The following is a 16,575-nucleotide window of genomic DNA, read 5'->3' on the forward strand; positions in this document are numbered from 1 at the left end:
AAAATGACTAAAAAAAGACACAAAATGACCAAAAAAAAGACAAAAAATGACTAACAAAGACATGAAAAGGATTCAAAAATGGACAAAACAGTCCAAGACTCCATAGAGTTATTATATTTCTACCATGAAACACAAAACAGTTATGATGAAAGGGGAAATAAGTTTGGAGACCTAAACCGGTTTTTGGTACCAGGCTGTAAACATTTTTATTTCTGCTGTGAAATTGGGAATTTACCATTGCGGTGTATGAAGGGGGATTGCTTTTCGGATCGCTTTTAGAGCCAGCCTCAAGTGGCCATTGAAGGAACTGCAGTTTTTGGCACTTCAGTGTTGGCTTCATTTGTCAGACCCAGAGGCCCGGATTGATTTTGACGCAGAGATACAGCAGACTGAAATATGTCAGCACCTGTTGGATGGGTTGCCAAAAATTTGTACATGATCTCCAGAGGCTGAATTCTCCTCTAGCGCCAACATAAGGTGGACATTTATGGTTTGGGAATTTCTTTTCTCGAACTATTGGATGAATTGCTGTTAAATGAAGTCTAAATTCAAAATGTATCTAATAGTTGGCCTTGGAACAGAAGCTGTTTTTGAACAAGCTCATGTTGAAAAGGACTTCAGCTCTCTTTAAGGACGGATATTGACATCACTGAAGCCTAAAAACCCTTTTATAAGGCTGAATGAAAGACAAACTGTTGCTCATATTCAGCTATTTCAGAGTGTTCACAGGTGGGAGAGTATGGAAATCAACACAAACAAGTCCTCGTGTTTACAAAAGCTCCAGCACAGAGACTCCAAACATATATTTGACCTTCAAACGCTGTCAAAATCTCTGAGAAGACAGAAGATCTGTTTCCCATCTGTTGACTGAAGACTCAGAGGGAAGCTGGTGCCGCTTGAGACCGATCTGGCTCGGGTTTGACCGGTCCCTGATGGTGTCTCGTGGCGGGCAAACTTTGGTAAAGCGAAGGGCAGAGAGTAGACGGCGAGGCTTGTCGCCAGAGCAGCAGGCAGGCGGAGATGAATGGCTCTGCTGATCCACCGCCCTAATCCCCCTTAATAAACTCTGCTGTCTGTTGACTGTGAGCAGCCACAAAGTCAAACACGTTCAGACACATTCAAACTCTGACTTATCTTTTGGTATTTCCTTTAGCTTTGTCTCGCGACACCACAAAGTCCTTAAGACTTGCGGTCTTGCCAGTCAGGACTTGAAGACACTTTTGGCCAGTCCCAAGAGTTTTAGTCTCCAAAAAGTCCAAAAAGTCAGTAAAAGAGTGCAGAAGATGAAGCTTTATTTTTGGTATATGTGCTGATTTAAGTAACAGCATATAAAAACAAGAACTGAAATGCTGTCTGGAATTAGTCAAATAAAAAATAATTCTATCTCTACATGTCTTCAGCTTAAATTAGTCATAATATGACAGATTCCTCCAATAGAGCAAAAAAGAGGTTTGTGAATGCGTTTCCTGCCTTAAAAGCAAATTTTAGAAATATATTTCTATCATGAAACACAACACAGTCGTGATGAAAGGGGAAATAGGTTTGGAGACCTAAACACTTTTTTTGTCAGGCTGTAAACATGTTTATTTCTGCTGTGAAATTGGGAATTTTACTATTGCGGTGTATGGGGGGGATTGCTTTTCGGATTGCTTTTAGAGCCAGCCTCAAGTGGCCATTCAAAGAACTGCAGTTTTTGGCACTTCAGTGTTGGCTTCATTTTTCAGACCCAGAGGCCCCCCACTTAATTTTTACTCAGAGATGTAGTAGACTTTTTTTTTATTTTTAAAAAGGGTTTAAATTTTATCATATTTGCAGCTTTTTGAACCCTTACTGAGTGTGTTTGCTGCCTTAAAGCCCCTGATAGAAAAACAGGAAGGAAGAAAAAGAAACAACCTTATTTATTTTTCTTGAAATGTCAATCGCTTGTCTGTGATATTTGCAGTAATGGCCTGTGAAGCCAGCAGTCATGGATCAAACAGCTTCTGTGCTCAGAGGTTAATTGTTATCGGGGAGTAAAGCCCTGGGTGTTTAGAAAACTTACTGAGAAATTCAATACACTGGTTTCCTTGGAGGCAACCTCGCTGCTCAATGAGAAGTCACAATATGGTTTAGTGCGATTACATAGTCGGACCTCAGTGTGTGTGCGCATGTTCCTGTGGACATGGAAGGCTTATTCACAAATTAATTAGACAGTTTAATGTTTTTTTGGGGGGATGAGATTTTATGCAACACAATCATGCTGATATATTTTAACATTTATCACTTACGTCCTGATTTCCATCGCTCTAGGGGGTACATTTCTATACTTTTATTTAATGTTTTTATCCAGCAAATGCACTGGTTTCGGCACTCCAATGTGAGTGTTTGTTGCTTTTCTAGCTTGTAAATCTTTATCTTGTTAACTGAATATATTTGAGATAGGTAACACTTTAGATTAGGGAACACATATTCAACATTAATAAGTTGCTTATTAGCATGCAAATAGATAACATATTGGCTCTTAATTAGTCATTATTCAGTAGTTATTAATGCCTTATTCTGCATGGTGACGTAACTGGTGGCTGCTTTTGGATGAGGATTGCGCCAATGTTAGTCTACCAGTGACCCAATTTGTAAAGTAATGATTGACATTACAATCTACCAATCCTCATCCAAAGGGAGCCACCAGTCACTTCAAAGGACTGGAGAAGGTGGCTATTTGCCATTTCGATGGTTTCGTTTACCGCTATGGAGAGACTTATAAAGTCCATACAAAGTAAAGCATATAAAGATCATAACTCATATACAACAACTTCCTTACTTACTACTAATAAGCACTAATTCTGAGGTTATTGAGGGAAAACTCTTTGTTAATGGCTTACTGGTTGTATAATAAGGCCATGCAGAATACGGCCTTGAGATTTATACTGTTGGTCAGAGAAAAAAGAGAAAAAAAGCAATTTGAACACATCACATCAAGCTCTAGAAACTTGTGACTGACAGTTTTCACTATTTTCTTACATTTCATAGACGATCAATTAACAGATTTACTCAGAAATGCACTTAGAATAATCAAAGTCCCCCTCCAGATATATTTTAAAGCATGCAAAAACACTCTGACTCTGATTGCTATTTTGTTTAAGATGGTTTTCCCACATAGCTAGTTAAAAGAGTACCCGTCTCCTTATCATTTTTTTAATCTCAAGCCCCGCCCACAGGTGCTGCTTGCATAAGGTCGACTGGCTGCAGAGCTCTTTGCAGACTGCAGTGGAAGTTTTGGTCTATTTTCTCAGTTAGAGGAAGAAAAAGGAGATTCAGTCAAGTATGTTTGAGCGTCCAGACTCAGATGAGGAGTCTGTTGTGAACTGAAACTTGACATCAAGCATCTTTTAGGTTTTTTAGTTAGCTTGTAGCTGGTAGTGGCAAACAGAAGTTAGTGGTTGTGAAACATATAATACAATGTTAAAGTGTTTTTTCACTCTCTGTACTGAGAAGTCAGTTCTGCACTGGAGTTTTTAGGTTTTCTTTTACAGCTTTTGATTGGCTTTTTAAAGCAGTGATGTTCCTAATGTGGCTTACGTTTAGAATCTCTGATTTTAGAGAAATGCACAAACATCCCCACTTCAGTAGAGAAATGTGAAAACTGTACAGCGATATTGTGCAACACAATCAAATTTTTACCTCTGATTTTCATTCCCGTAACCGTTGTGTCTCTCTACTTTTCTCTAGTTCTTTGAAAAAAGAAGACATTTAGAGTGTATATCCAGGAAAATAAATGTTTTTTCCTTTTTAGCGTTAGGATTTGCTGCATTTTTTGTTTTGTTTTTACTTTGTAAATTGAATATTTTGGGGTTTTGTAGTGTTGGTCAGACAAAATAAATATTTTAAATATTCACCTCAAGTTTAGTGACAGGTAATCATTTCTAGTTCTAATTCTAGTAATCAACAGGATTATTGAGAAATGTTCATAGAAAAATTAAAGTCAACATCTAGAAAAACACCACCTAGAAGTCAGTTTTGTCAAGGTTGGTTGGTTTATAGAACATAAACACATTTTAAGGTGTAGGGGACTTGAAGAACTGGTATTTGAAGCCCTACATCGCAACAAAAACGATGTCTGCACCATAACAAAACCATTTCTTCATGATTAGACCTCACCATGCTAGAATAAGCAGAGGTCAGATTGCAGGATAGCGTGTACATATAAAATGATACTTTGGGGGTCTGACCTTAAAAATGTTTAGGATAGCAAAATGAAAAACGCCAGCAGAGTAAATGCAGGAAGGCTGAGATAAAGTCTGCAGGTTTTTTGGATGCTTGAGCCATCAGCCACCAGTTGGGGCTGAGCATTATCCCCTGCTCACAGAGATATGTCCTGCAGATCCTGATGGACAGAAATTCAGCAACAAGTCAGTCCAGTCTGACAGCCCCATGCGACCCGCCTCAAAGCCTGCAGGGCTTAAAATGGGATATAAGCCCGAAAAGAAAAAAACCTTTGCAGCAGCATTAGCTGAGCGTGCAGCTTCTCCTTCTCGCATATTCCTTGTTAAAACTGCTACCTGACTTTCTCCAGACAGTATCGATATTCCACGGAGTAAACAAGTCTTGGGGCATTCATCATCAGCTTGGCAGCACTGGGGAGCAAACACTGCTTTTGATTGAGAGGATGAGGTGAGAAAACAGTAATTTAAAACCCAGTATAACGGACAGGCTTTTTTGGGGGGGAAAGCTCTCAGATAACGTTCCTGCCTAGGGTATACAAAAGAAGGCCAGATTTATTTATTTCTCTCCAGATTACAATGTCAAATTTTGGAAGCAAGAATGGATCTTCTGCTTCTAAAGATGATGTGAAAAAGCTGTCAGGCTCGGGCCAGACGTGGTGAGAATAGCAATACATTTGAGCCAACAGCCTCATATTGGAACCAGAGAACTGAACATTGTTGATCGTATTCATTCATCCTCTGCACCAAAGCACACTTTCAAAATAAAAAGCCAATCTCATTTTCCATCAATGACAATGTGTTATTCAAGCATACATGGAAGATAAAGCTCACTGACTTATCGGACTATAAATTAGGTCTTTTATTTTTGTAACCTAGTACAAATAAACCCTCCCATGTGGAATCAACATTCTTTTCATCCAAGTTCTCTGCACTATTAACCCTCCGATGTATGTTTTCTTTAAAGAATCGCCACAAATAAACAGTTTATCGTAGAAAGAAACTGGCAATTCTGTTTGAAAGTTTGAACTTTCCTAATGTTTCTGTCAGAAAAAGCAACCGAAACGTATCACTAAAATTGTGATATTTCTTAAAAGTCACTTTATTCTACATGTTTCATTTTAAAAAATCTGCAAAAATGAACTGTTTGGAATGATTATATACCATTAAAAACATTAAATTCTGCGCTCCTCATGGACACTGGGAAGCTGAACGGACAAATATTAATTGAAAATCAGACAGAGCTCTTGGCTGCTTACACAGAACTGAGAGGAGAGGACAGGAAAGGTTGAAAGTGAAATTCAACTCTCTTTTTTATGATTTATGTCATTATAACGTGTTATTGTGTTATAATGTGTTATTCTGCACAAAAGACATTTTTGAGTTGTTTCCACTACTAGCCATCATTGTGCTGATTCCATAGAGCTGCAGGACGTTTATATTTCAGTGAAATACAAGGCCACAGTGAGTAAAATGTAAAAAGAGCAAATAAAGCCCTGAAACTGCTTCAGAGGGTTAAATCTCTGAAAAGACGAACATATCTGGTATTTTTGAAGAAATCGGGCTTCTCTTGCACAGGAGCAATTTTCTGTCGTGAGAATTACTTCCACATGAGCCTGTGGATATATTTATGTTTAGATTTCTGCTGAACGCTGATACCCTTGGATCTCCAGGCAGGATGACACAATGACAACCATATTCTCATATACTTAATACTGCAAAATTCTGCAGGCAAAAGCATGCAGTTGAAAGTATCTGGCTGGAAGGTTTGGTGATAAAAGGGCAGGATGTTGTTTTTATTATGTCGAGATGAAGAGTTTTGACTGAAAGCACCAATAAGACAGAAAAAATGAAAATCTAACAGCAAATAATAAAGCCAGTTCCGCATAATTTAGCAATTTATCAAGTCAAACTCTTGAATTATCCTCGCCAGATGTTTATTCTCCACTTCAAATAATTTCGTAAGACAACTCCATCTGAGGCATTCAGTGCATAAAACACTTGTATTCGTTGTTGATTCAAGCAACACAATGAAAGATGCACTCAATTATTTTTTTCATTGGCTTCATTTGGAGGTCTTTTATCAAAGGTCACTGGCGTTTTCTTGTGCATCATCGACAAAAGTTCTCCTACGCTTGAGTCACTTTTTGAGTCACGGTAACACTGAAATCTCACTGAGTGGATGAAATGCTTTGAGTCATTTGGAGTGGTATTATCGACACATCACATGTAGCTGCAGGGCAACTGAAAAAACAGCGTCACTAAAAGGTGTAAAGCCTGCAAACCAGTGTATTTTTTATGTTTTCTGATTAGATATTTTTGAAATATTCCATTTAAGATGAATAAACTCCAAATGAATTGTCATTGTGTGCTCCCTGAATTGTTAAAGTCTGTCTCCCTGAGCTTGTTGGATGGTTAACCACATCTGCAATCCTTTAGACTATCAGCCTACTGGTATAAACATGGGTGTGATAACCTTTTCAAAACTTTTTTGACCTCTGTTGTGGCCTCATTTCAATTTGTTAAATGTTTTTGAGAAAAGTTATAAAACTGGTAACATCTGGTTTGTTTCTCTCAGTAAAGTGTTTTGTTTGTTTCTGTCCTCCTTTTTGAACTGATGAACTTTTGCCGTGTCTGAATAACCTGGCAGTAGTATAATGTTTCCTTTTGTTATCATAAGAGTGACTGGGTGTTCTGAGAAGTGGCTTCTCCTAAACTCAGGGGTGGCTGCCCGGCTAACAACCGATATCTTAGGTACTTAAAAATCCCCTTTTGCGTAAGACATCCAACATTTAAACTCTGCATCACCATCAATCTTTACTACTACGTGAGCAAGGTGGCGGCAGAGAAGAGTCTCAAATATAAATAAGAGTCGTATTTTGCTGCCTGTACAAACATTTTGTGTATTTTCGAGTCATTTTGTGTCTTTTTTGGTCATTTTGTGTCTTTTTTAAATCATTTAGTGTCTTTTTTTAGTCATTTTGTGTCTTTTTTTGTCATTTAGTCCAACATAAAATGTGATTTTGAATCTTTTTTTTTTACTTTCAAAACACTATCATGCTCAATAAAGAATTTCAAATGTTGCAAATGTGAACAAAGGTTGCAAATATAACATATCAGAGGGCTACATCCAGTTCTATCATTTTATACAAAATATATTTGACCTTGTCTCCAGTTTTACTTGGTATATCATCATCAAACTGAAACTGGCCTCATGGAGTTTACATCCAGAACTTTAGAGGTAAATTTATAGTAGGGCTCCACGCTGCTTTGTTTTCTAGTCTGGATGTGATGAAGAAGTCAGGATTTGGAGCTTTTGGAGACTCCAGAGGGTTAACTTCTGTTTGTTAACTCATCAAGTAATTCAATCAATAAAATATTTCTGATTCTGACTGAATGCTTTAGGTCTATATTGTCTCTCTCTTACACTCTAGAAAGTGGACACACTCACATGGGATTTTGTTCAGCTCGTTCATGAACTTGTTCTTCAGCTTGGAAAAGGCCTCGTCCTTCTCGCCGGTGCCCGGGCCGGCTATGTCGGTGGTGTTGGAGCCCGCCGTGGAGGAGGAGGCGGTGGTGGGCTCGGGCAGCGCCGCCGCCAGCGCTTCCCTTCGACTCTCATTCATGGTGGCGATGCTGGGCAGCCAGGCAGATGCTGGACACGAGGAGAAGAAGAAAGACAAAAACAGAGTGGGTTAGATTTTCTTTTGTTTTTTCTCTGTATGTGTGTTTGCCGCTGTGACAGATGCATGTCAGTGGCAGCGCGCTCGCTTTGTCAGATGACTGAGTTGACGCAGACCGTGTGAGCAGCTGCTGGCTCAGCCTGGGTAAACATCAGCTGGGGTCCAGAATGAATTGGCCAGCATGCTGAATTCAGAACAAAGCTACTCACTCATTGCTTAAACTCCAGATTAGCATCACAGAGCAGAGATAAAATGATTATTTATTACTCTCATACAACACAGGCACTAAATCTCCGCACTGCTACTGGCTTAATTGAAACTCTGAGTTCTTAGAAGTCAACTGATAGTACGGTAAATAATGTCGCAGTGCAGAGAAGATTACTCTCCCACTATCTTATCTCACCACGCTCTTTGTACACAACAGGTGTATTTACTTTACATCCAGGTCTTTTTGTGAGGGGGAAACAATGTATCGCTGCTGCTCTGTGTGTGTTGATACAGTCATGTGTCCATGCATGTGCAATACTATGAAATATACTCTATTTGGTTGGTTTAAATTACACTAAACGCTATAGCTTACGTAAATATTTTCCTTTAACCCTCCTATTATGTTCGTTTCTCAGGAACAGTAGGAGTTTGTGGGTCAATTTGACCCGGGGCATGTTTAATTATCCAAAAGTGTCAGAAACAAAAAAACAAAAAACGAGAAAAACATTGTTTATATTTCATTAATAACTCCATTACTAACCATTTCAATCAATATTTAGTGCAATGGTTCAATGATGATTATTCACTCAGTTATCATAAAAAAATGCATGTTAAAACTTTTCTATGAACATTGGAAATACCTAAATATAAAAAACAATGATTTTACATGACATTGATTTAAAAAAATAATAATAATAATAATGAAAAAAAAGTGACATAACAGGAGGGTTAATGAAACTTCATATTTGTACTCCACTATATCTCTGAAGAAAATATTCTACATTTATTTATCAGCTTTTTACAAATTAAGATTTTTGCACATCAAACACAACAAGTTTATAAAACATTTTGTTTTAAGTTAAACTAGTGTCACTGAAAGGATTAATAAATCAATTAGCTGATTGACAGAAAAATAATTTGCAACTTCAATAAATGTTTAATTCATTTTCAAATTTATTTGGAATGGTTTTAGGTGTTTTTTTTCCCCTTTTTTTCTATTTATTTTGTTTCCTACTTCTAATACTTTGATATTATACTTAATAAAAAAAAGCAGCAAATCTTCACATTTGAAAAACCTGAACTAGTAAATGACCGGCCTTTTTGCTTTATTTATTTTACAGACTTAGTCAATAAATCAATTAGCAGATTGACAGAAAAATAATGAAACTTTTTAAAGAAAATTTCAATTAATTTTCTAATTATTTGAATATTTTTGCATGTTTTCTATTAATTTTCTTATGCATTGTTTTTTCCCTACTTCTAATATTTTTACTACATTTTTTCTAATTATACTAAAAATAAAAAAGCAGCAAATCTTCACATTTGAGAAGCAGGAACTGGTAAATGATTCATATTTTTTGCTTTATTTATGTACTTTTAATGATTAAAAATCTCTTTGTCAAGGGAGTTCTGCCCGAGAAGGTTTTACATAAACTAAAAAGAAACAAACAGACAAAAAGGCAAATCATATTTAAAAAAAATTAAGCACTAGTGTTCAGCAAGCGCATTCAATACTGAAATAATCCCTAGCTCAGTAATTTCCCTGACAAATAACTAAAACACTTCAAATCATTTTCTTTCACTCAACTAATCAAATCAACAACGTAAGAAAACTGTGTAAAATATTACTATTAAGTACACAGTGGAGAATAAGTCTACACAAATTTGTTTAACCTGTATTTTTCATGCATAATGTGAAAATTGGAGGCTGAAAACCATTTAAAATACATATTAAAACATATCTAATTGCTATTAAATATAAGTGGCAAGTGCCAAGGATTATAGCAATTATACTACACAAGTGACTGTTAGTTAAAACAAATGTATTTCCAGTTTTGTGTAAAACTTTGCATGATGACAAACGACTGTCGTACAAAGCTGCAGGAGCCGTGACAAATCTGCTGCCGACGGAAACTATTTATTGTCCACTCCGTGTGTGCAGGTTGTAATTTGGCTCTGTCACCATAGCAATCGAAGAGGATAATGGCACACTAAAGTTGTAGAATTTTACCACCAGAACACAGTGAAGGTTGATGGCCTAATTCTCCTCCTTTGCCACAGTACAGTGCTCATTAAACTCACATTTCCCCATTTATAGTATTGTTTCATAAAGGGCGTTGCACTGCTGCTGACAGAAACACTTCCAAAGGGTTCTGTGTAATTGAAAAATCTAAATCTCGCTCGCAGAATGGCCTCTAATGATATCCGTTTCTAAACTTCAAAGAGCTGAGCGCAAAACGCGGCGGCAATTCGTCCTAATACAATCTTTAAAAACATGAGGGAAAAGAAAGCTTCAGAGAGCTGAAATCCAATTCATGTTCCTCCAAATGTAGAAAATTAGGTTTGCAAAGGCAGCGAGGCAGTTTTGACTGAATTACAGCACAGATATGGAGTTTCTTTTCAATATTTGTGCTTCTCAGATACAGTTTAGCTGCATCTGACACTTTCTTTGGGCGTTTTATTCATCCAGACAAAAGCTGATGCAGTATTGATTATTAGCTTCACAGTTATTTCTAAGGAAAACAAACAAATTAGGATATACTGTCGGCCATTGTGCAGCTTCACTTGAGTAGTTGTGTAGTAACATATTCCCCTGTTTACTCCGCCCTGACTGTGGTTGCTGAGGGGAGGGAGGTTAATTTCTCATTCTCTGTACTCTTCCAGATTTCCCCACCGATCTGGGAGTTCAGTCTGGCAACCAGCCGGAACTCTGTTTCCATAAAATCTAGGTTATCACTGCTCCTGCTGAGACTGGTGCCAGCCACAAACGCACTCAGTGGGTTTTTTTTTAATAAACAAAGTACACTCATCATGTGCAAAATCGATTGGCCGTCGCATGCATGAAGGATTGTTCTTGGGAAAACTTGGGAGGAAATTATAATTTCAAGCTGTTGCCTTGTTGTTGGATCCAAGAGGAGAAAATGTCTTCTATAAAAAGGAGATATTCACAGTTATGGCAACACATGTAGGTGAATATTTTACCTCATAGTTTGCACACAACAACAATAGTAAAACTCAAAAGGTCAAAGCGAAAAAGCTGCCAAATATCTTTAGAATTACTTTATCGGGGTGTTATAAAAGGGTAGAAACTATGCTTAAAGGGACAGTTCACCCCAAAGTGCAAAATACATTTTTTCTTCTCCCATGTAGTTCTGTTTGCCAATCTAGAATATTTTGTCTTGAGTGTTGGAGGTTTTGGCCATAGAGATGTCTGCCTTTCTTTCGGAAATGATGATTTAACTATAGGGCACTTAGCTTGTGGTGTTCATAGCGCCAAAAAATACATCTAAAATCTTAACAGAAATGTCTGTTTCCATAAACCATGACCCGCATACTGAAGATAATCAAGTTGTTATTTGCATGTAGAAACAATTTTCTTTCTAGTGTTGTTATCTTTGTCAAGCAGGTCATGTTTTCAACTTGGTTTGGTTTAGTTGTGTGTTGGTTTGTTTGTTTGTTTGTCAGCAGGATTACGAAAAAACAATTAGCCCGATTTTCATGAAATTTGGTGGGAGGGTGAAGCATTGACTGATGAAGAACCCAGGAAATTGTGAAAACACAAATCACTTTTGGCTTTCATTAAGATTTTGATAGTTGTGCTGCATTCATGTGGTGCCTAAATAATAGGAAAGTTGAGCTTCCTGATCATATTTTATGGCCCCTTGATCCATTTCCTTTGCTCTTCGTTGTCACACAAATACTGAAAACTGCTATTAATGTGTTGTTTAAATGCTCCGAGCAATTAAATACAACACGTTGTCTTTTTAGCGTCCATGTTATTTCTACATAACAACGTAAAGCTCATGAACACACCAAAGTTGGAAGAATAACTTCCAAACTCTGGTATGGGGAGCATTTTGAGGAGCATGTGAATGCACCACTGGCTTTGGTGGAAGTCTGCACTTTCTGAGTGCCAATTTAGTAAAACTGCTTAATTCAAAGTCTGCAGATTATCTTGAATCACCAGGTCACTTTGATGCTGCACCAATCTGAATACATAGAGTGTGGACCGGGGGAGTGGTATTAACAGAATTTACAGGGTTTTTTTGTGATGTGCGTCAGCAACATGACATGAATGACATTAATGGACGCTAATGCACACTGCCATTTTCTCTATCAGTGGCTCCTGCATATCTGTCAAAGAGCAGAAAGACTTCCCTGCAGCAAATATCACACAGAAACCTTCCAGTCAGCAACCCTGAACCTGTAGCGGGTGTTTGATGTACACATCAAACACACATACTTCTTTAAAAGGGTATATGTATGGGGAATTATATAGTGTATGTCAACAGTCCAAGGTAGAATAAATCCAAGAAAGGCCCATGTTTCCACACCTAAATCAATGTCCTTTTGTGAACAGACCTTAATACCGACACTGAATCTACATTACATGTCAAGACGTTATTACATGGTGTACGACAGAAATCGCTCAGGGAGACGGAGCAAAGAATACAGAACATCAAAGACCCAGAGGCAATACGATTATTCAAATTCAAATACAAATGCCGGCTGGAGAGGAAGCAGGAAGAGACCAATAATGGCGTAATCCCTAAACACATTTAGTGACGCCTCAATGAGGTAGATTATTTAATCCAAGTACTAGTTTATTCTCTTATAGGTACAGCTATATTTGCTTCACTGTTTACTTTACTTCCATCATGCAATTTTCTGTATCCTTAGTGGAGAAAAGACCTGATTAATTTGTCCCAATTAGAAGAAAACCAGGGGTCATAAACAGAAGTCACATGAACTGATTAGAGAGATAAGACCTCATTCTTCCAAGTTAGAGTTTTTGGCAGCAGGGGAGTCAAAGCAAATCTGATTATGTGCATCAAAACTCAAAAAAAAAGACTTTGCTGATTTGTAACATTATCTCCAGGTACTGATAATATCCAAACACTGTGTTACATGTCACATGCGGATGCTTGGTCAGGACTAGGGTTGGGTAATATTAAGTTTTTGCTTGTTCAGGGTAGTCTGATTGACTACAACATGTGGTAAATGTTTTGAATGTATGTTTAAGTAACAAAAGGACTTGGTTAAGGTTATAAAAAAGATCATGGTTTGGGTTAAAGGAAACTATGGTTGTGATGATTTCACATGGGACTCAAACAACAGTCTGCTGGGTGACAGTAATGGGACACGAATAGCTGTGTCCACTTTCCATGAAAGTCTTGTGCTTGTTGGACCTGTCCATCCTCCTTTCGTTGATTAGCTCTGTCTATACATCACCTAAGTCCCTCAGGCAGGGTTGACTAACAATTTCTTGTTAACGTCATCCTTGTTAAAGTCACCACAGAGGAAATAAAACAAAGAGAGGCAGTGACTCTCTGAGCTGCTGCTGATGTTCTGTCACCAGACTAGAAGCAGCAAGCATGGCTCGCTGGTGGCCAATTAAGATGGCTGGGGAAATTAAAATCAGAGCCACTGGAAACCAGCAGGCTGAGCTGATCGGTAGTGGGAAACCAACTAACCTCTGGTCCAGCACAGTGGTCGCCCCAGTGTGTGTGACAACAGGGTGCTTGAAACACTCTTGAGAAATAAACCAGAGAATTAAAACACCTGCCGAAAACTGTAGTGCAATATGGCTTAGCCAGACACTCCGGTGAATACAACTGGTGGTGTTTGCCAAGAAATCCACTGAAGGATCATATCCTGGCAGTGCATTTGCCACTCCAACCTGTTGTACAGGTTGCCTGTGCAAAGATCTGAAGGGGGTTGTAAAACATTTAGGACCAAAGTTTTCAGAAAGAATGGGTTAACAAAGCTGTTTAGCTTTGTTCACCGATTTAGGTCTAAAAACACCTGTAAAAATGCCTGTAAAACCTCTGGGTGATTTTAAAATAACCCCCTAAAACCTGAAGTTTTTCTGGAAATTCAACAGAAGTGTCAACGCTTCTGCTAAATAATATACTTTTCAGCCTCTGTAGCAGATAGAAAGGAAATTCAAAAAGCATTTGAAAGCTTATATCTGTGGCTTTCATGAGGAGTTGAGATTATTTGTCCAAACCTTCAATACACTTTTAAAAAAAATTGCATTGCATTGCGACACTCCCACATGTATTCTGATGCATTTTATTGGCCAAGAGACCAAAATAGGTGGAAAAAACTACAAATACTACAAAACGACGTATCCGCTTTAATGGTAGAATAACACAACAGCGCCCCCGGTTTTAATGGTAGAAATGCAGTAATTCTTTTCCGGCTTAAATGGGTTAAGGGGAAAAATGAAATAAATGTAACATAAAAATATCTGTGGTTGTATGGCCAGTGATGTAGAAATACTGTCAATCATTGGCTCTGTTTATAACTTGGTAACAGTATCTATGTAGCAAACCTAATATGAAACACTGGAATAGGATGAAGGTTTATTTGTTTTGCCTGTACCTTTGCACCCACACTTAATTAATAATTTCTCAGCTGCAATCTGAGAGAACATGTCAACTGAATTTACACAACAAAAGACAACAGAAGACATGATAAGGAAACTATAGGCTAAAAACCAGGTCAACAAACTCACAAAGATCCTCACTTTCACATGAAGACATTGTTGTTTTAATTTCCCTGACAGTACCTTCATTTAATTAGCACCAAAATGTTCTGTTAAGCGAAACATAATGACTTCTCAGTACTACAGTATTCATCCTTTTTAATCTTCCCTAATGTTCATTCTAAACCATACAGGCACATTAATAACCTGGTTAGAAAATGATTGTCAATTTGGGCAGGGATTCATGGCCTTGTTTAATTATCATACATGTAAGTAATGGTTGATAATTGGCATTAATATCCTTACACTGCTCTCTTGTACTTGAATTTTTAATTGCTTCAATTGTGTGCAACCCAAGTTTTCTTTTATACTCTTGCTCCTATCACATGATGATGATGATACTTGTAAATATAAAAGTAAATACAGATATGATTATATATAATAAGGATGGTCATTTAAGTCATTTATGTACTCAAGTACTCGCATTCAATTGTTCGATCCGATATGACTCAGACAGAAATAATGTTCACAGACCGGTTCATGTAGTGGAGTTAGATGTAGGAATTGTGCCTGTACTAATGAAGGTAACAAAATGAACACGGAGGCTCCAAAGTTTGAACCAAGATGGCAGCGCATATACAGTTTCACTCCTTCACAATAAAAGCCCAAGACATACACTAGCACTCAAAAGTTTGGGATCACCCAGAAAATGTCTGTGTTGTTTTCCATGAAAACAAACTGTTTTCTTTATGAAATGAGTTACAAAATGAATTGAAAAAAAAACTTTAACCTGTACAAATCTCCAACTTTACCTCTAGATACTCAACCAGCCTGAGGAAGGATCATTTTATTGCTTCTCAAATCAGCACAAAACAGTTTTCAGCTGTGCTAACATAATGCTCAGGTGTTTTAATGATCAATGAGCCTTTCAACACTGTAAACTTGGATTAACACAATGTGCCACTGGAACACAGGACAATATATAGTAGATATTTCATGAGAAAATCAGTCATTTCCAGCTTTAACGGTCATTTACCACATTAACAATGTCTACACATGTCTGTTATTTTAAATTAAAACAATTGTGCTTTCCTTTAAAAAATAGGACATTTCTAAGTGACCCCAAACTTTTAGTATACATTTTTGTTTTTTCATTCCACTAAATGGTCCAAAGTTAAGAGATGTTATTTTATTTCAATGAACAGTAATTTACGTTTACATTCTACTGTAGCTGAAGGGGCTGCATAACTTTTTTTGTACAAGTAAAAAGGTAATGAATCGCAATATATGCTTTGGCATACTCAACCTAGCATATGGCAAAATGATTAAAATTGGAATAATATTGTATTGTAACTTTAGTATCATGATAACATTGTATCAATGGGCCCCTGATGATTCCCACTGTACTTAAGCTACTGTAGCTAGATTTATATACTATCTATACAAAAAAAATGAGCTTGTGGAAAGTTATTGTAACATTATATCATAACTGTACACATTTGCTTGGTGGCTGGCAGGAGTCACTTGTCATAGTAGCACATTGTAGTGAAAAATTGACAGTTACAAAGAAAAAAGAGATAATGACAGTGCTCCAAAACAAAAGAATACTGATGTCCAAATTGAGCACTCGAGTATGCCCATCCCTAATATATATATTTAGACATTTGACATCAAACAACAGCGCAGCTAAACTGAAATAATAATATGTTTTTAGACGAATCACCTTGGCACTTGACTCCACAAACAAAAGCAAGTAGTTGCTAGCATGAAGCGGTATTCACAATCACTTCACTGCTGCTTCCCAACATACTGCAAAAACATGACACCACTGCACTCTCCAGCTGCGATTTTAACACTTCGCTAACACTTGTTTAACAACATCATTGTCTGCCACCAGCAGACATTCTTCAAGACATGTCATGTGATTAGCTGCCGCTGCAAAACAATATTTCCAAAGACAAAAGAAAAACTACACCTGAAAATGAGACATGAAAGA

The 16,575-nt window shown here is 37.4% G+C and overlaps 1 protein-coding gene across 3 annotated transcripts in view; it reads right to left on the minus strand.

Moving 5' to 3' along the window:
- Nucleotides 1-16,575, minus strand: part of syt1a (synaptotagmin Ia) — a 228,361-nt gene that overhangs the window by 48,785 nt on the left and 163,001 nt on the right. For all 3 annotated transcript variants that reach the window (XM_059326244.1, XM_059326242.1, XM_059326243.1), the window contains one exon: nucleotides 7,651-7,854. In XM_059326244.1, coding sequence (XP_059182227.1) covers nucleotides 7,651-7,825 — 175 coding nt within the window. In that variant the 5' untranslated portion in view covers nucleotides 7,826-7,854. The remainder of the gene's footprint in view (nucleotides 1-7,650; nucleotides 7,855-16,575) is intronic.

This window comes from Centropristis striata, chromosome 22 (genome assembly GCF_030273125.1).
Source record: "Centropristis striata isolate RG_2023a ecotype Rhode Island chromosome 22, C.striata_1.0, whole genome shotgun sequence".
Lineage (NCBI taxonomy): Eukaryota > Metazoa > Chordata > Actinopteri > Perciformes > Serranidae > Centropristis > Centropristis striata.